At 39.0% G+C, this 20,836-nt stretch overlaps 1 protein-coding gene across 1 annotated transcript in view; it reads left to right on the forward strand.

The window, feature by feature from the left end:
* The window catches only part of TRIO (trio Rho guanine nucleotide exchange factor), a 248,913-nt gene extending 230,688 nt beyond the window's left edge, over positions 1-18,225 (forward strand). Inside the window, 10 exon segments of the mRNA XM_064661587.1 lie at positions 725-1,494; positions 5,633-5,880; positions 6,663-6,801; positions 7,147-7,174; positions 8,036-8,198; positions 10,193-10,314; positions 12,730-12,808; positions 13,418-13,618; positions 14,051-14,189; positions 15,744-18,225. Of these exon segments, the coding sequence (XP_064517657.1) occupies positions 725-1,494; positions 5,633-5,880; positions 6,663-6,801; positions 7,147-7,174; positions 8,036-8,198; positions 10,193-10,314; positions 12,730-12,808; positions 13,418-13,618; positions 14,051-14,189; positions 15,744-16,286 (2,432 nt within the window). The 3' untranslated portion in view covers positions 16,287-18,225.
* The last annotated feature ends 2,611 nt before the right edge of the window (positions 18,226-20,836 follow it).

A 20,836-nucleotide genomic window follows, 5' to 3' on the forward strand; every position in this document is an offset into this window, starting at 1 on the left:
TTTCTTTTTCCTGAGCTAATACAGAACAGTTGGGGGATATGTGCCGCATTTCTGCTTCAGAACAGATGCTAGCATTTATAATAAGAGCGGTAGTCTGAATTTACATGGTGTTCTCTTGGTGAAATTTTCCAAATGTTTTGTAGGAGTGAATCAAGATTGTCACCATCCGTTGAGGTGGAGAGCTTGTGTACCCCTTTTAAGCAAAGCAAGCCTTTAAATGCTAAACCCTAGTGGAATTTTAAGCATCTATTCAGAATATGTTTTGCTTGTGTTATTTTGGTGGCCATTGTTGTCACATCTTATTGTGGCAACATACAGATTCTGCAGGAGAAAAGTAGAAGGTGGTAGTGTCTGTTGTGACACTAGAAGGTTCTTGCTGTATTTTTATATCTATCAGTTGTTGCCCCAATATAGACTTTTTTTAAAGAGTTACAATAAAGAATTTGGAGTCACACTTGGTTTTTTCCCAGCTTGGCTGCTGACTAACAATGTGATCCTAGAGGAAAACATTTCTTCCTATTTTCAGATTCTTAATTGTTAATATAGGCTAATGTAGCAGGTCATGAAGGTGAGATATAGAAAAGTGACTTGACCAGCATTGTTATGGAAATTTATTTGAACAGCACTCCCCTTTCTGCCAGTAAACATGTCTGTTTTAAACTGCTCCTGTTCTCTTTCCTGCCCTCTCTCTCCCCGATCGCCTCCCCACCCGCCCCCATTGCAGCCTTGACGTCCCCAATCGAGTACCAGAGGAACCACAGCAGTGGTGGAGGCGGCAGTGGGAGCAGCAGTGGTAACAGCAGCGGCCCCAGCAGCTGTAGTGGCATCCCCAGCTCCAGCCGTAGCCGGCCATCCCGGATCCCCCAGCCTGTCAGACACCATTCCCCAGTCCTGGTCTCCTCTGCAGCCTCGGCCCAAGCAGAGGCAGACAAGATGTCAGGTATGTCCATTCACAATCACTCCCTGCCACACTACAACACCTCCTTAGAAACTGGCCTGAGCCAGCCAGACAGGCACCCTCCCAATGCAGAGCCGGATGGTCCTCAGAGAGAAGCTGAACAGATTCCCAAGATGAAAGTTATTGAAAGTCCCAGGAAGACAGCAGGAAATATTTCTGGCTCAGCTGATGGAGCCCAGAAGGACTCACGTGGAAACTCAGAGGACAGTCGAACAAGAAACAGCATAGGATCACTGACGCTTGGGAAGCCAAGGCCAGGGGCCATCTCACCAATGAACTCTCCTCTCTCCACGACTTTCCCTTCTCCCTTTGGCAAGGAAACTTTTCCACCCAGCAGCCCCCTGCAGAAGGGCTCCTTTTGGAGCTCCATCCCAGCATCCCCTGCCAGCCGCCCTGGCTCCTTCACTTTCCCTGGGGACAATGACTCCCTCCAGCGGCAGGTCCACCGCCACTCTTCACACAGCAAGGACACAGACCGCATGAGCACATGCTCCTCGACCAGCGAGCAGTCAGTTCACTCCACCCAGAGTAATGGGGTAAGAGCGGAGCACCTCTGTCCTGCGAGCTCTTCTAAAACCTTCCCATGCTCCCTTTCTGTGCGTTGCCATCATTCTTCGTACTAACTTCTGACTCTCCAGTGCTGTACTGCTCTGAAATAATCAACTGTTCAAATATCTTCTGCACATTAAAAAGAACAAGAGTGTCTACCTCTCTGTGTATGTATACATACGAACATAGCTATGTATACAGACACAAAAGCAACTGCTAACATTAGATGCAATTTCTGCCTCTGCTGAAAACATGAGTCGCTAAGCCGATAACTACTAACTCGCTGTCCTTGCTTTTTTCGTCTCTAATTTGAAGGCACATAATTAACATGCTGAAGCGTGGCAGCCAGAGCACCTTGGGGTATGCATTGCGCCAGCACTTAAACCTGACTTCAAGAGTTTGGCAGATTGCCTTGGGGCTTTTTTCCCTCTCACGCACAAATTCGCCACCATTGTCGTGGAGACATCTACGGTCCCTGGGCTACTTGATTTTTATTTTTTTATTAATTTATTTTCCCCTCTCTCCTTTCAGCCTTAGTTGTTGTACAAAATTCTCTTTTTAAATCCTGTGTTTGATCAAGGAAGTTTTCTGCAATCCACTCAAAATAGGCCAATAAAACCTAGCTAAAATAATCTTCCTTCTACTACAATCAAAACAAATACCCGCTCCACTTGCCTTTTTTCCTTTGTTAAGAAGAACTGGTTTAGGGTATCTGGAGATTCAGCCTCTTAGTATGCACTTGGTGTGTTTGTGTGGAAATCTGGGGTATCAACAGAATCTACATTACCTGTAATAACATCTAACATCCACCAGGAATGCAACACAGCAATTACAGGGGCATGTGCAAATATAAAGCAAAAATGTGGAGGCTCTTGCCATGGATGTGGTAGGCAGGTTATGGTGCCTTTCTTTTTAAAATCGCATTTGATTTTTCTCTCACTAAGCGTTGTGTTCATGAATGTTTGTCTTTCCACTCTCTCACAAATAGTATGCAATACCAATTTTACAAATGACCTAATTTGCTGGACCTTTTTTAAATGCATGCTTATCTTTATAGAACTGTTTAACATACAATGCCTTCTTGACTTCCTAGTTCTTATACTTACTTTTATAATAGCTTCAGAAGAAAAAAAATTATGCTTTGCATGTTTTGTATTTTTATCCCAATCTTCCTTCAGCTTTTTTTTTGGTTTAGCTCTGTCTTGTGTTTATTTTCTGTTTAGCAAAATGTGATGTGATGTAATGTAATATAATATCTGGGGTAATTTGAATATTTCTCACTTACTGCATAGTATATGAATCAAGATGGTGGTACTTTTTATATGCAGAGGAGACTTGCCTAATATTAATTCAGGTTGTTCCATTAAAAAAAAGAGAGAGGGAAAGATGGGATGGCACTGAGTTTGCAAAACATTTGGATTTTGGTACTATCTCAGCAAAGACAACATTGGTTGTTTTTATCTCACTGTGAGAGGTAATCATGGAATGCATGCCTTCTGCTTCACAACTGTGTCTTTTAGTTTGGTAATTGAGATGGGCCATCAGTCCTCATTTATAACCTCATTTATAGACCAATCAGCAAGATTTCACACCACACTGAACAAGCTAGAGAAAATGGGTTGTGAAGGTTTATTTGGATTTAACCACTTGTGTGTGTATATTTACATGTGCATATGGTTATGGTTGATTACTTTTGGAAAGTTACTTCTACGAAGAAGAAAAAGGAATAGGTTTTGCTAATTGAGGAATATGGGAGGAATTTTTTATATTTTATTTGTAGCTCCTTCTCTAATCCCATAGTTGAGGACAGTGATTACAAGCAGAACTTGAAGCAGAAAAACATTAACTGTGCAAGAATAATTATTTCCTTGCAAGGCAGAAGAGAAGGCTACCTTTCTGTGGTGAGAATGAATGCTTGGTATAAACACATTCTCAAGAACATTTGTCACTTAGTAGTTACCAGACACTTGTTTGTTTAACAGATTTAACTGTCCCTGTTGAAAATAAGAAATATTCAGTTTAATATGATCCTTCAAGACTTAAATGTTAAAAAGGAATACTATGTTACAGAAAGGCCAGTCTTTCAGTTACACAAATTCTGCTGCATGCTTAGAAGCAGTATGTTCAAGAATAGTGTGTGGGGCAAGGTTTGGTGCTTAGGTTGAGATTGCTTCTTCCCTTCATTTCCCCCCTGTAAGCGTAACAAGAGGAGTTAACAAAAGCAGCTTTTTTCTGAATAGAGTTGTTTTTCATCTAGGTAAAAGAATGTAGCAAGTTGTAATCTTAATTTAAATAATGACTGAAAATTAAATTACTTTGTTCAGTTTGGCTATGCCCAGTTTGCCTGAATCGTGGAAAGGGCTTGTAAATACGAAAGGGCATGCAGGCAGTCCTCTAAACTAGAAAAAACAAATTCTCCTGCTGGAAATACAGCATCTGAAATTAATGTAAATATCCTTTAGTAGAGGTACAATCCATGATAAGATCTTTCTCTCTGAAGTAGCATTTGCTTCATCATCCTAATAAGGCAAAAAAAAAAAGACTTGGATCACCCAGTTGAATGTAACAGTCCAGCTAGAATAAAATGTACAGTCACTGGAAACCCAAGCCTCAGTGTGCTGAATGTGCTATGAATGAGTAATCTGAAACTGTTCCTTTCCAAATCTCTTGGTTTCTCAGCCAGAGTACTCATAGGGAAGCACAGGCACAGAGAGGTGGAGTGACTTGTTCAAGGCCATTAGCAGATTAGAAGAGAATGCGGTTTTCAGGGCTTTCAGTGTACCACACTGTCCACTGACACCTGCTGCATCTCCTCAACACTGAGGGGAGAAATACTTCACAGTTTTGAGAAAAAAGATTACACTCTTTTAATCCTGCGTGCCAAGCTTTCTACTAGCGCATACATGGTGCTAACATATGGTTATGCTATATAGGCAACAGGAGTCTCCAGCTACACCTGTGTGCTAATTTCCTTCTTCAGCTCAGCTACTAATGAGCAATAGTGAGCCCTAACTGGTAGAGAGTGACCTGAAACAATTTGAAATAAAAACAGAGACAAAAGACAGGCGCACACACACATACACACTTCATGTCACATCATTAGTAGGCCATCCAGTTTGGTTTTAGTTTGTTTCAAGAAGGATTTAATTTATCGAGGGAGAAGGTTATGTAATCTTGTAACAGATTTCACACTTCCATTTATTAAACCTCATATACTGAATACATGCAAATGGACAAAATAAGTCTTAGTTTTAAAAAATAATAATTTCTAATGAATTTATGGTCAGGACAAGGATTTTTTTTTTGAAAGTACTATGATTACAACTGATCCACCATAATTAGCTTTCTACAAATGCTTAGTGAGGATCATGAACAGTAGTTGAAAGTGTATGATAAACAGCCAACACCACTCAGCTATCATAGTCACTAATCAATTAGAAGTGATTCTGATAGTATAGTGGGCCTGTTTTGACCAAGAAATTAATCACTTCTTATTTCAGTAATTTACCTCATCCTCTGCATTTTAAGGAATAAACCTGATCATAGAGATTCAACCAGATATAAGCCTTGTGTTTTTGAGACACAGTGTCAAAAGCCTGTTTTGTTCTTTTGTACCTTGTCATGTTTTGTGTGCAGAAGGCTGGTGTCTGAGATCTGACAAATAGTTAGGAAAGACTATGTATTTTTTGTTGTCGGAATTTTCAGTGTTTATGAGGTAATGATTATGATTTTGAAACTGCACTTTTAAGACCATACATACTTGTACTATAGTTTTGTTGCCTAAGGAAGATGCAAGGTTCAATGTCTGGGCTTGAAAAGAAGATGAGTTGAGATCTATGTATAAACTGATTCTTAGTTAATGGAAATAATCTTGAGTAAAAGTAATGGGAATCAATTTATGCAGCAGTGGTATGTGAAGATATTCAAATATCAAACTAATGCACAAGAAAAATAGACACAGGCAGCTTTAAAAGAGAAGTTGTTGCTCTTTTCTTTGACTACAGTTTAAACTGTGTGGATTATGCAGGTAATGTAACAGGCCAAGAACAGCTAGTCTTCTTCACAAACTTTAAACTTGATTCTCTTTTTTTCCCCCTTCTCTCTGCTTCTGATTGACACTTGCAGAGTGAAAGTAGCAGCAGTAGCAATATCTCCACCATGCTGGTGACACACGATTACACGGCAGTGAAGGAGGATGAGATAAATGTCTACCAAGGAGAGGTCGTGCAGATTCTAGCCAGCAACCAACAGAACATGTTTTTGGTGTTCAGAGCCGCCACTGATCAGTGCCCCGCAGCCGAGGGCTGGATTCCCGGCTATGTCTTGGGGCATACCAGTGCAGTCATCATTGACAACCCTGATGGAACCATCAAGTGAGTGCCTGGGTGTGTGTAAAAGGGGAGGAGAAAGAAAAACTTCCAATTTAGGCAAGGCTTTGAACCTTTTAAACCAAAAGTTGATGTGATCGTTGAGAAATAAAGGAACGACAAGCAGAATGAGTACTTAAGAGGTCGCTTAGCAAACTTCAAAATACAAGCTAGTAAGAAAGATCCCTGAAGCACATATTCTTTATTAAAAAGTTTAATAGCCCAGTCGTCTGGGAAAAGAATGCCTGATCTAAGAGCAGCAATGGTTTATTTAATAGAATGAGTTACCAGTCTAGACATCACTGTCTAGGAAAACAGGGAGGGGATGTTTGTTCAAGTGAAACAAGATTTCAGAGTTCCTAGATCTCCACTTTGAGCCACAAAGAAAATGAAAATAACTGGTTCTGCTCAGAAGACCTCTCTCAAATCTGCAATGGAAGAAATTATATCAAAGTTCTTAGCACTGAAATTTTATATAAAGCTCCTGTAGGCTGTATTTGGTATGGGTTTCATACTGACCATTGCTCAGTTTGATTGACAGTTTGTATTTTCATATAGAAAGTTTGCCATTTGAGCAATGATTTCAATACTGAAATACAGACTACATTACTAGCTTGCTGACAGTTTTAGGCAAGGATGGCATCTCTTACGTAATACTTAATTTCATTTCACTATACTGTAATACATAGAAATAACATTTTGACATACTTTTCCAATGACCTTTGAAAATAGATAGTATAGCACATAACATGAAAAAAATTGATAGAAGTTTCACATTCTGTGTCCAGGAAGTCAACGTCTTGGCACACAGCACTCCGATTAAGGAAGAAATCTGAGAAAAAAGATAAAGACGGCAAAAGGGAAGGCAAGCTAGAAAATGGTTACCGCAAATCCCGAGAAGGACTTGCCAACAAGGTTTCTGTAAAGGTAAGTGTTACACAGATGTAGTAGTTTCCGAAAGTTTTTGGGTTTGGATTTCTTTGAAGTAGCTTCTGTCAGAATTTCACAGGAAGAAATCAAAGACAACAGTGGTTTTAATGGACCTTTCTGAAAACAGGAAGGTATAATCTTTGAATCTGCAAGCATGCTACAACAAAAGGATACTGCAGAAAAAAAAAAAGAGTAATGCAGAAATTATTGAATAATGTTTAGATGTTTCATGGATTTTGTGGGTACAACTAACTTTGACCTATCACTGTACTAGGTTTTCTACCATTCTTTAAGTTATTATAAGGTTATCAGGACATTAATTCTGTAATTTCTTCTTTTCAGCTTCTCAACCCCAATTACATTTATGATGGTAAGTTGCTTTAATTTTTTAGAAGTTGCAGTCAATATAATTTGATTAAAACATCATTTGCTTGATACCAGTTATGTTGGGAACTGAGGGCATTGTATCAAAATGTACACAGGCTCTTTTTGGATAAGGTAGAATGAAATAATGTCATATTTCCTTTTAAGATGTGAGGAACTTTTTTTTTTTTTTCCACAAATCCAAAACAACATAAAACACAAGGACCATATGATGTGTTCTGTATGGAGACTGTATGGAAGTTGGGCCTTGCTGAATTTGCAAAGTAAAAAGGCCTGGAGTTGGAACTGCTTTGTTTTTAACCTTGCACCCTAGGGAATGTTCAGGACCTCTCCAGTACAGAGGCTAATCAGGACAAAGACAGTGGCCCTTTGGGGTCAGAGCCAAACTGGATTTTTGGCATAATACACAGAACCAAACTTTCTGAGTTTCACCCATGGAAAAGGGAAACCACTACAGCACCTCGGTGGATGAAGTGTTCTGTGTTCCCTTTTGCAAACTCAACTGGATATACAGATAGCCTAGCTGGGCACATCCTTAAATATTACCCAGTAGAGTTTCCTCAGCTTGCCATAAACAGGGCGTTTGGTTCACCATGGTAGGCTTCACAGTTATCTGTGGCATAGCAGCAGTGTTGTGTCTAAGTTCATGTAGAGGAAAATTTACTACCTCTGCAGAGCCTCAGCAAGTGGCCTAAGCATGGATCTGCTCCAACAGTAGAGGGATGGATACATCTTGGAAATGTAGAGTACCCTGCTATTTTGTCTAATAGAAAAGAAAGAGCACAAGGAATAGAAATTAAATGTATTTACTTCAGTTGACCTAATGCCATTAATTTTCTTTTTCCAGTTCCCCCAGAGTTTATAATTCCATTGAGTGAGGTAACATGTGAGACAGGAGAGACCATCGTGCTTAGGTGTAAAGTCTGTGGTCGCCCCAAGGCTTCAGTTACTTGGAAAGGTCCTGATCATAACACACTGAGCAATGACGGTCATCACAGCATTTCATACAGGTACAGTAATTTGTGCAATGTTCAAAAGGAAATGCTGAAACAGTTGTATTTTCTATCTGTCCTGGTGCAGGGCAGCTTTTGGCTATGAGGCATGAAGACAGGATTGCCCTCAGACAGAGAGGGAGATTTCACAGCTGAGATTTTCCTGAAATGTTGTGTAACTTCTGTGTATGGCTGGGATGTCAAAATGTCATATTTACTTGATTTTTAAAAACAAAATTAATGCGTTATTTCTGATTAACTGTTGCAGCAGCTGTTCTTCTGTCATGCTGACCTGGTGCTTGAAACAGAACAGTATGTTGTGACATGCCAGATGTTGTGACAGTGACAGATCCTGCCAGTCCTTCATTTCCTTTAGTAGCTTTCAGATCACACTACAGTAATTTGCAAAGAAAAGCCTCTGGTTCCTACTGAGGTGGCAATGTCACTCTTTATTTTTGAAACATGGATATTAACATTTTTGTCTGGTTTTAGCTTTGCTGTGATAGAACTTTACAGAATAACTGGTAACTCAAACACCTGATTAGTAAGAGAAACTGTTATTTTGGAATGGGAAACTGCATGGTAAAAAATATTTTTTCTGAAAAAGCATTCTTTCATTTTGTTTATTGAGTAACTTCAATGTGAAGAAGTATGTTATGTATGCTCTTAATTCAGAATGAAGAGCTCTTTTATGAAAACTTGATGGCATGTTATACTGTTTTTCTGTACTTCCTGCTGCTCCTGCTTTTTGTTTGTTTTTTTTGTTTGTTTGTTTTTAATGGAGTGACAAAGGCAGTGTGGCAGCTTTGCTACTGCATCCAGGGCTGTTGTGAGATGAGTAAGAGTTAGATTAGCTAGGTTTAATTCACTGTTACTCATTACTCTTACAGAACTATATCCAGTAAATCATGTTGTCGGTGGCTGACAGATTTTTAGAAATAGTTGTGACATATTCTTTGAGCTGGGGAAGGTGGTCATCTTCCTATGTTCCTTAAACTTACCTTCTTTTTTTCTCCCGAAACTGTGTGGTGAAGATCGTGGCAAATAGTTTTTAGTTCAGTCGGTAAAATGACTTGTAGTAACTAAGATGAATCCAAAGGAAAGCAATAAGAACGATAGAAGATCTTGAAAATATGCATTATTGTGGAAAAAAATAACACAATGTTAGGGTTGTTTTGAGCCTAGAGGTGTAAAGTGTAGGGAGAACTTGCCAAGTATTCACATTTGTAAGAGACTGTTGCAAATTAAATTACCTGCTGTTCATGTCCATGGCAGATAGTCAAGAGAGTACTAGAAATTAATTGCACAGAGAAAGATCTAAGTAGACATTTAAAGACAAACCATCAAATAAAACGTCTGGTTGAAAAGTGAGAAACATTAAGGAAGAGTCTGCAGAATCTTTCTGCTGTAGTCTTACATAGCTTATTGCTGTTGCTGCCCTGAAGCACAGGGAAAACTTAAGTCCTTTTTAGTTTCCTCCCATCCTCATTCTCCCAGATTCTGAGGTCTCCAAAGTTGTGAAATGTACCTCTTGTGTTGAAGAGGAAGCTCCCTCTTACAAGGAGTAAATGCTCTGAAAGTACAAACGATAGATCAGCTGATATCTGCCGGGAGTTAGGGATGGAAACAAACCTTTCAGAAGGAACCATGATGGATGTTTGTGTTGATACAGCTTCTCATAACTCGAAGAAGGTAAAGGAAGCTGGAAGAAATAGGGAAAGCACTTTAATTTTCAAACACAATGGAACGTGGGGCATGCTGAGACAGAGTGTCAGTGAGGATGTTTTTCTAATAATCTGTAGGACATTCCAAGGTACTTGATGAACACAAAGTACTCACATCTGGAAGACACTTCTGATATGGCAAGGACAAGGTTAGTAATGTTCCTCCAGAGAGAGATAAGGGCTGGAGAATAAGAAGTATAAACAGTATCAATCTAACTTTGTCTAGTTTTCATATCCTAAGGTGTGCAAAATTAATGTAAAGTTAACAGATGCCCTTGTGTTTCCCAGTGACTTAGGAGAGGCTTCGCTGAAAATCATTGGCGTCACTGCAGAAGACGATGGTATCTACACGTGTATAGCTGCAAACGATATGGGTTCGGTTTCATCTTCCGCCAGTCTACGAGTTTTAGGTAGGCCTGTCTCTTTGTTTTTTTAAAAAATCTAGTTACATTCAAAGTGTCTAGTACCCACAGAACAGTAAAAAGAAAAGCTTAGCCCTTGGGCATCCCTTTGTTAAAGCAATATCATACCAAGCCTTTTTACCTGTGATATATTGCTTAATTTAGCAGGAATAGATACAGTTTTAGAATGTAACTGATTAGAGGTTCATACATAAATTATGTACTGACACAGTACTGTCAACATGCATTCACTTTGCCAGTATTAGTTCAAAATCATATTTTATCATCAGCATTCTTAGTTTAATCTCAATGAATATTATTATGCTAACTTGTAATTTCTAAAGTGTACAGATAAGAGTAGCATTACTCTGTATCTTAAATTTTCCTTTACTAGAATTGTACAACCACAATGTTTAGGAGAACATAAAATGAGTTCTTGTCTTTGCATCACTGATCTACAGTTAAGTTGCATGATTTCAGTACCTGAAGTGAGGCAACCTGATTGTGTGTGGGGGAACAAAAAGGAGACCTGCAAAGATGAAAAATGCCTCTGTTTTGGAGGCAGACAGCAAAGGGGGAAAAAGATTTTTATTTTATGTGTTTGATGACATAATGATAAGTTTTGGTGCATGTTTGTACATTCAGTTATTCTTAAGTGTTCAAGATTCTCCATTTTTAGAAACAGGGAAAGCACAGAGAGACAGAAGGATAGCAGGCTTTCTTACATGCAGGTCATAATAATTGATGCTAACTAGGTCCTTTAGTCCATGGAGAGGCCCATATATTTATCCATTGGTGAGAATTTATTCATAGATTTTAGCTGCAATGGGTCTGTCTCAAATTGACTCATATAAAAGAAAACAAGATATGAAGTGCTGCTCTCTGTCTTTGTACATCTGTCCCAGCTAATATGGGGACTTTTACAGTTGTCCCGAACCTCTCCAAAATACATTCTTTATTCCCTTTTTTTTCAAAGAATTTTGACATTTTTTTGAATGTTAAACTAGACTGTGAAAACTAAGTCCCTTCCAAATCTCATCTGAAATTTTCAGGGGTTTATATCCAGTGCTGCCACTCCGAGCTCTGCCTATTGGCAGCCACAGTAAGTGCTTACTGCCAAGACATTGAGGTGGTGATTATTCCAGGCACTTCCTGCCCACTGACCAAGACAGACAGTAGTTAAGCCCTAGGATGAGTGTGCTGCAATATATAAAGGAGTCAGAAAATTAAATTTTTATCTTTATACTAATGTTTCATGAAAAATAGAGTTACTTTTTAAGGTAGCTGTTACACTGCCTGGTCACTGTTTTTTTCCAGTGGCAGATATAATGTAAGATGCCTTTTCTTTTTACTGTTTCCCTCAATTTGCCAAGGGTACTCATTCCTGTACATATAGTATCCACTGTACCTGAATTAGTTCCACTATAGAATTTGTTCTGCTGCATTGGCCAGGCTACTTTGGTGTGTAATCCAGTTTGTCTTGCTGCCACCCTGTGTCATATAGGGATTAACAGGGTGGGGTGATTTCCCTCATAGTATCTCAGCCAAGGAAACTTTCTAGTTAGGAGAGTAAAAAACTCCTGATGGATAAGAATCAGTGTGAAACTGTGCTTTAAGGACCTAGTGTAATGAGTGTCCTTCCAACACCAGTTCAGAAGCCTAAAACTGATTTGACCAGAATCAAGAGTCACGGAAGTCTTGTAGACTAAACTACTGTCTTTCAGACACAGTCTTCGGTCTTACTGACCTTGTCCAAAAGCAAGTGTTTACTTTTCCATCAAAACTAAGCTAGAATTTGGTATGTTGTGGTTACTCTGAAACTAGACTCTAAAGGACAGGCAGCTGTATTTTGCTAGTCGTACTCAGCTCTACCATTACTTCTATGGAGAAGTTCCGGCCCTAGTTTTCTGGGGCCATTCTACCCTTCATTTCCCCTGCCTATAAATGTAAAATGAAAACTCTAAGTCTGTAGCACAAAGTAAGGTTTCAACTTCAAGCTTTGAAAAAAGTATTTTTTAGTCTTTCAGACTTGAACTGACTTGCCATTTGATTGTATTCAGCCCTTGTGCAAAGAGTAAAGAATACTCCTTATCTTCTGTTGCTGTAGCAGTCATTAAAAACTATCAATGAAGTAGTTGACTACAGAAATAATTTTATTTCTGAGCTGCAAGAGGATGGACAATATGAGGCCTTGAGTTGTTTTTCAGTATGGACACAGCTTCAAAAGAAAGATGATAGGGCCCAGTCTGACTGAGGCAAATTCTTCCTGAAATGTATTCCATAACAGGATACGAAATCAAAATTTCTCCTTCTGCAAACATTTGAACAACATATTGATTACAATGACAACAATTTAGTTTAAGATTTGAGTATAATGAATCTTGGACATACTGTCCCGCTCTTTTCTTTTTTTTTTTTCCCTAGGTCCTGGAAGTGATGGGATCATGGTAATCTGGAAAGACAACTTTGATTCCCACTACAGTGAAGTGGCTGAGCTTGGCAGGTGCGTTCTGTGTGTCTACGTCAAAATACTGTCTTCTCTTTCAAAAATTCAATTCTCCTTGAAAAATACTTGTTGTATGAGCCTAAAAGGCCAGAATTGCATTGGATTAAATAGAAATGAGGAAGCAAAAGTTTTACCAGCACTAGATGGCACTGCATAAACAGAATGTAGTTAGGCTGAAGTGGTGTCATAGATTAAGGGATTTTTTTTGTAAGTGTGCTTTACAGTGACTGACACTGCTTCTGCAGTGAAGCTCTCCTAAACTTTTTTTATTTAGGTTATGAAAATTACAGACAGAAAAAAGTCTGAAAATGGGCAAAATAAGTCACGTAGAAAATACAGTTGTCCAATTTAGTGGTAACCTTTGAAACTGGATATTACTCTGACTTGAGTTCTCTACAGTTGTGATAAAACAGATCTTTGTCAGGTTTATACAGACACAATTTGTAGTAGGTGCATGCACTGAAAACTCTTATGTCCAGAAATTGCTCTGTAAGGGTAGCTTATTAGAGATCTAAGGTTAGATTCTCTTGCAGTATATCTTTCAAGTAAAAGTATGCCCTTATTGCATCTCTTGGTTAATTCTTTCCTTTCGATGTTGTGTTCCAGGGGCAGATTTTCTGTCGTTAAGAAGTGTGACCAGAAGGGAACCAAGCGAGCAGTAGCCACTAAGTTTGTGAATAAGAAGCTGATGAAGCGAGACCAGGTTACCCATGAACTTGGAGTCATGCAGAATCTCCAGCATCCCCAGCTCATTGGCCTTATCGATACCTTTGAGACCTCCACCAACTACATACTAGTATTAGAAATGTGTGTGAACTCTTAACATTATCTGTAAAATCTTCAGAGTTTCTGGGGCATTTATAGGGGTTTGTGAATAAGGAGCTCTAAGATTTTATGAAAGTTTGAAAGCACATAAGTAAAATATTGCAGTTGTCTAATACTGTTACTAAAATGTTTAGTTTATTACTCAGAAGGAAACAAATTGAGATATTAAATTGATATGTGGATGATTATCTTAGTCTGAAGGTCCAGCAGTTATTTTGTATCAAGTGGCTGCACAAGTAAATTAGGAATGTTGTGATCTGGTAGCTTGATATGAAATCTCCTCTTCATACCATAGTCCTCTGTCTTCTAGGTGCTGCAGGCTACAGTTGTTCCTGTAGTCTATAACCTGTTAGGTTTTCCTTTCGGTTCTGATACATGGATTTATCCAGAATATAACCCTTGTAATTCTAACAGGGCTGACCAGGGTCGCCTTCTAGACTACATCGTGCGATGGGGAAACCTCACAGAAGGGAAGATTAGACTCTACCTGGGAGAGATTCTGGAAGCTGTGCAGTATCTTCATAACTGCAGAATAGCACATTTGGACCTAAAGGTGAGGTGTGAATGGGATTCCTGGCAGTGTGCATCATTCCAGGCATAAAAATCTCCCTCCTCTTGGAAACTCACAGCTGGGAACATAGAACTGTGAATTGCTTTGAGACTGTATGAACGGTATGGCTGGGGCTCCATCTCCAAATTTTTTAGATTACTCTTAGCCAGCAAAGCAGAAACTTTCAGTTCCCTGTGCTCTCTCCTTATAGCTTCCTGGCCTTGTGTGGTGCTTTGTGCTGGAAATAATTGCTGACAGGAACAGTTTTCTTTGATTTTTTATTTATTTATTCATTTATTTATTTACTTTCTGATAATTTTGCAGCAGAAATCTGTTTCTTTCTCAAGAAGCATGGAGTTTGTTGTGAAAGAGACTGCTTTTCCTCTCTTGCTGCAAATATGTTTCTCATCTTCGCACTTTGAGGGCTGTGATACCTATGTGAATGATACCTGTTTGGACCTTTGTTCTACCCTTTGAGCTTTACTTGAGCTATAAGGATTTGATGCATTTTAGTAGGAAAAGCTATATGACAAGGTCTTAATGTGAATATTAATTAAAAACTTACTCTTTAAACTTTTCTTCACCTGTATATGAATAATAAGGGATTTTAGCATTGACAAGTCATCTTTGTAGGCAGAGTCTCTTTAGACAAATGGGGTCATGGTAAGAAAAAGCAAGAAGAGCCTGAATCTTCCCTCCATATACTTCTGTTTTCCAAGCAGAACCAGTTTTGGGTCTTTATACCATGGAGCCCCAAAATTTAAATTTTTTTCTAGTGATATACAGAGTTCACCCGTACTTTTTCTGGTCTCACGGTACATACAGATGAACCAATTGAAAACTAGTCGTTTGTAAGTCACTCTTACTTTGCAGAGATTACAGCTATAGCTGCAGTAACTTCAGAAATAAAACTGTAGAAATAATTCCTGTTTCAGCTCACCAGTAGTGGGGCAGTTCTCTTGGTCATGTACATCCAACAGGATCTGCTGCTGCCATAGTCTCCTAACAGTGCTTGTCTTCCATCTGTACAGCTGCATTCCATTAAAGAATCGCCAAGTAAAACTGAATTCTGTTGAAAGCATCATGCAAATTCCAACAAGGTTTTCAAATCTTGATATGCAAGGGTTTTGTTTTCTCTGTCATAAAACAAATAGATCAGTTACTTTATTCACCCTTTGTTTGTAGTTGCTGTTCTTTAAGCTTAAGTTCCCAAACACAGGTTCCCGTGAAACTTTGCAAAGCTGCTGTCATGAACAGCTGCAGTATAATCTGGCAGAACTGTACTTCCTGCAAAATTTATAGTGCCAGCAGCTAAAGCACGTGCATTGCATGCTGTAGTAGGCAAGAACCTGCCTGCTAGTTGGTTTGGGGGAAGCCTTGGTAAGACTGCCTCAGAGCTTTGCAGAGCTGACCTTCAGCAGTAATCCTTGTAGCGTGCAGTTCTTTGCTGTGTTGTAGAGCTGACCACACTGGTTGGGAAGCTGTTATGTTGGAGCATTTAATATATGTTAGACCGACTTGAAAAAAGACATTTTAACTTTTGCTTTTGTTTTCTAGCCTGAAAATATTTTGGTGGACCAGAGTTCCACTAAACCAACAATAAAACTGGCTGATTTTGGAGACGCAGTCCAGCTCAATACCACGTATTATATCCACCAGTTACTTGGAAACCCAGAGTTTGCAGCTCCTGAAATTATTCTTGGAAATCCTGTTTCCCTCACTTCAGATGTTTGGAGCATTGGAGTGCTCACGTATGTCCTTCTTAGTGGCGTCTCTCCTTTCCTGGATGAAAGTGTAGAGGAAACTTGCCTGAATATTTGCCGCTTAGACTTTAGTTTCCCAGATGACTACTTCAAAGGAGTTAGCCAGAAGGCCAAAGATTTTGTATGCTTCCTACTTCAGGATGACCCAGCTAAACGTCCTTCGGCTGCACTGGCCCTCCAGGAGCAATGGCTGCAGCTGGGGAATAGCAAAAGTGCTGACAGCATTGATATATCCAGACTGACTTCATTCATTGAGCGGCGAAAACACCAGAATGATGTTCGACCCATCCGTAGCATTAAAAACTTCTTACAGAGCAGGCTCTTGCCAAGAGTTTGACCTTGCTTGAAGTTCTCTCTCATTCTCTTTCACCTGCCAATCAATCAGACCGGAGATGGACTCCTCCTGCCAATCAATCAGACTGGAGATAGACTCCTTCTGCCAATCAGCTGTTGACTTGAATTTTGAGGAAAGCAAACCCCAAGCCAACCAGCTGCTAGCGAATGTTCGTGTGCAAATGCATTCCACAGAGACCCGCGCAGGGCGGCGTGGGGGACTGGTGATGCAGACTTCACGGGGGTGGAGGACAATAGCACTGTACTCTGCAAAAAGCAGTCACAAGCGATACAGTAACAGTATTTTATTCAGGTTTCTGCAAAAAAAAAAATAGTTTTTTTAATAAACAAGAGTTGAATTTTGCAAGTGAACTTAGCTACCGTTTTCAAGATTTATTCAAGGAAGAAATGCCTATGTTCAAAGCACTGGTGTTAAACAAAAAATCAAATCATGCCTGGAGAAGACTCACCAAAATGGCTGCCCATTGGTACGGCCTTCATTTATAACATCTGATTTTCACTTGGTCCTAGAGCTTTCCAGTTGCCTCGCCTGTATGTATCTCACGTAGCAGTGCACTGAGATCGGACTCTGCTTTTAAGTGCATCCAACCTCAAAGTTTTTGCATACAAATAGAAGGAAATGTTTTGCTCTGATAAAATGTAGGCCTTACTTGTATATAGACTGTTACCTGCCTTCGATCTGTAATTTTTTTTCCCCCTCCTCTTATCCATTTTTCCCCCTCCTTCCTAAATGGTGGTATACCACTGTGCGGGTCTTCAGTTTGGGTCAGTACTCACTGTCTCCCTAGAAAAGGACTTTGGGTTGGTGCCCAGCTTGCTGACCCAATTGTCAAGCAGTATACAGCAGGATGTAATACTGTAAATGCACTCATTTGGGATTTTGTTTTCTTTCATATCATGTGCAATGTTGTGGCTTTAACATTTTATGCAACTATTTATGAGGACCTCTGTTGTAACTGTAATAAATATATAGAAAAAGCACATACTTAGTACGGCGAGCTTTATGGTTTTGTTTGTGTGATTGGGGGTTCTGGGTGGGCAGGGGCGGGTGTGTTGTACCACACTGTCATTATTAGTTTAAGATGAGGGTTAGCATAGGATTTAGTCAAGACTAGTCAGTTTTAAGTATTGTTTAAAAAAAAAAAAAAAAAAAAAACAGGAGAGAGAGATTTGTATCCCAAATGTCAAACTGGTTAAGAAGTAGGGTGACGCTTGTTAAAATTTATTATTATATTTAAAATGCCAAAGTCTGACTTTCCCCAAATCAGTCTCAATACTTACTACTTTTTAGAATTTTCAAATCTGTGTTTACTTCTTTCTGTGAAATGAACAAATTAATTTTGTGCTCTTTGGTGAAGAATACATTCAGAAAGTAGTGGTCAGATGAGGAGAACTGGACACATAATGTAATTGTCTTAGTAACTGTTTTAAAGGTTGAAGTAATATTAACGTGAGCTATTTAAAAAGATAGAGGTGGTTTTCTGTGCATCACTGAGTTCATATGGGTGTGTTGTCATCTATGTTCGTGTGAAACGCCATGTTTAAGGAAACCACGCTGACATCCCACACTAGTTAGATGTATGGGTCTTAAGCCATAACCTAGCTTGGGTTAGTTTTGAGCTTTGTGGCTTCCACTGTATCCTATTTATTCTTTTGTTTGTTTGTTTTTTGGGGTTTTTTTGTAAAGTTGTACAGAAACTTTTTAAAAGAAAACAACTGACTTCGAAACTGGACGTGTATTCGTACCAACCTCATATCATTATGTTTGTGTATTATTTTCCTTTATTGTTTTAGTTAAATTTTTTGCTTTATTTTGCATGTATATTTCTTTGTACAGTTACATGTTTACACAGTATGACATGATGTAAATATTTTATTTTGCCATCAGTTACTTTGAAAAAAATTAAACATATTTGACATAATTGTCTGATCTCTTGCTTTAAGGAGTTTGACAGTTTAGGTTTGGCTATATTTTAATTGGGCTCTGTATTTTAAAAGAAAAAAGTATGTAATTTTATTGCCATAAAATTTATTTTAAATTGCAATGATGTATCTCCCTTCATGCCTTACAAAATAATATTTGCCTTTGCTCTAAGTGTTGAGTGCTTTGTAGCGTCATGAATTCTTTTATATAAAACATGTGTAACTCTCTAACTGTGGAAATTCATTATAGTCTTTATTAGCTAATAAATTTTGACCAGCATAGTTTTCTAACAGATGTTCCCACTTAAAGACCAAAGGATCATATTTCAGTTTAATATTAAGCTGGGGAACAGATTTCCCACATCTTTTAGGCATTCCAAATTCAGTATGAAGAAAAGTTACTTTCAACCATAAAGATTTGGGATTTGCAACTAAACTCATGAAGCAGGAAAGTTTTTCATTGTGTATATTTATCTCCCTCCCTTTTCTGCTATCAGTAACCATTTGTAACTCAAAATGAAGTGAATGGTCAGAGAACAATACAGAGTGTTTATGCTTGTTGCTGCATTGTATACGTGATTTTTTTTTCCTCTATTATCTGTCAAATGATGAAACAGTCCCTTTATTTCTCACAATTTACTTATTGAGAGAGACATTTTACATTGAGAGAGACAGAGGATATTCAGGAAGGACGTATTGACAAAGATGAGTAACTGGAAGCTTTTTCCGTGACAGAGGAATAGATGGCCACATGCTTTGTGGAAGAGTTTTTATCCTTCAGTTCTCTAAAATGAAGCTACACTGATCAGGGGAAAAGCTACCCCAAGTGCTATGCAGACAGATAATGCACTTGCAGGTGTTTCAAGTAGCAGAGATAGTTTCTTCCACTTGTACATAAACAGGAGTGTGCTGTTTCTGGCCCTCTCCGTGAGCCCTGTTACTTGGGAGAGCCAACATCTTTTGACAGAGTGCAGTTTTGCACAAAAACCTGTTTGGTGCAAGAACTTCCAGCTGAACAAAGCTTGAATGATGAGCTTGAGATCTTCAACTTCGATATCTCTCCAGAGGCTTTGAAGAGATAATGTAAGGGCCCTTTGTTTCACCAGATTGTGCAGCTGGAGCTCCAAATGGTGCTTGGACTCAGTTGGACGCAGTTCTTGTTGACTGTCTTGCACACCACCAACCAGCACTGCAGGCTGATAGAGAGTGGAGACCAAAAGTATGGGTGAGAGCAGTTGGTATGAGGTCATTGTGGGAACATTGACTGCCATTCCCTATGCTTTTCAATATCATAGCTGAAAAGGGGGAAATAGCCAGGAAGATTCAAGACAAGACTGTGTTTAAGTGTTTCTTTTTGACAGCATACCCAAATCACTTCTTATTTAGGAAGAGGTTGCCAGACTTCAAAGTCAGTACAAGAGCCAGTAGTTTTCAAGTTGAGTTTGGGAACGAAGGAGTTCTCAGTTGCATGTTTGAGGAACACAGATTAACTTGAAGACTATTATGCAACTGCTAAGCAGAAAGCCTGGCTAGATAACATTTCCATGGTTAGAAAAGCAACCTACATTGTCTTCCTAATGGGCAGAGGCCTAACACATACCTATGCTCATGCTGACTGTAAGTCATCCTCATTCTCAAATGGGACTATTAATGTGTTGATGAATAGAAGAAAAAAAAAATTGGTTTTTTCTTACTCCAAATCCAAAAGTATGTTCAGACCAGGGCACAACAGAGATCCTCCACAATGACACAGCAAAAGCATCTGGCTTCTTGAAAAGAGTTCAGTAACCATGCATACTTGATTGGTAGTAAAAGATGCCTGAAAATATAACAGGATGTTCTTTGCATGTAACATACTACATGACATTGCCAGGAAACGTTAAAACCCCAATGCAGAGGGTGTCAGTGTAGAACTAAATAAAGAACCAAGGATGGCTGATTTGAGGTTAAGCCCCATGGTTCCCAAAGATCTTAAGAGAAATGAAATCCAGAATATACTTAACCACTGGCTGTGGATAGTGAAATCTATGAGTAGCTGGTATTTGGTGAAGTATCTGGACAGCCAATCTTTGCTACAAACAGCAGTGTATTTGTGTGCTAGGGATTAGTGTAGGGAGTGTTATCATGTCTGCTCCAGTCCAGAAGATGAGCTAAGATTTATATACCTTTTCCATATATGTATAGACTCAGTGTGGAGGTGTTACTAATTTCTCTGCTATAGGAATTCAAGTGCACGTGGAGGTAGGTAGAATCAGGTAAAACCAAATTTCTGTGTTTGTTTAAACAAGCTCCAGATATTGTGGTGGTTTTGTCAGAACCACTGCTTTATCCCTCAGGCAAACAACTTCTGAATTTCTTTTTTTCCTGAAATTAAATCTTGGTGGAGATTATATTGGAGGGTAACAGATAGATTTTGCATCTGTAGAGGTTGTGCTTCCAGTACTTTCTGCACATTGATATCTGCTCAAGCAGTCAAGACAAAAGGCTCTTCCTGTGTGCACTATAATGCCAAAGCATGATGATCTGTTATTGCTGCAAAGCAGCTGTTGCCCACTGTTCTCTCTCCTTCCTGGCAAGCAAAGACAGATATCCAGCACCTCAGGCTTCACA

The sequence above is a fragment of the Pseudopipra pipra genome, chromosome 1 (assembly GCF_036250125.1).
Source record: "Pseudopipra pipra isolate bDixPip1 chromosome 1, bDixPip1.hap1, whole genome shotgun sequence".
NCBI lineage: Eukaryota > Metazoa > Chordata > Aves > Passeriformes > Pipridae > Pseudopipra > Pseudopipra pipra.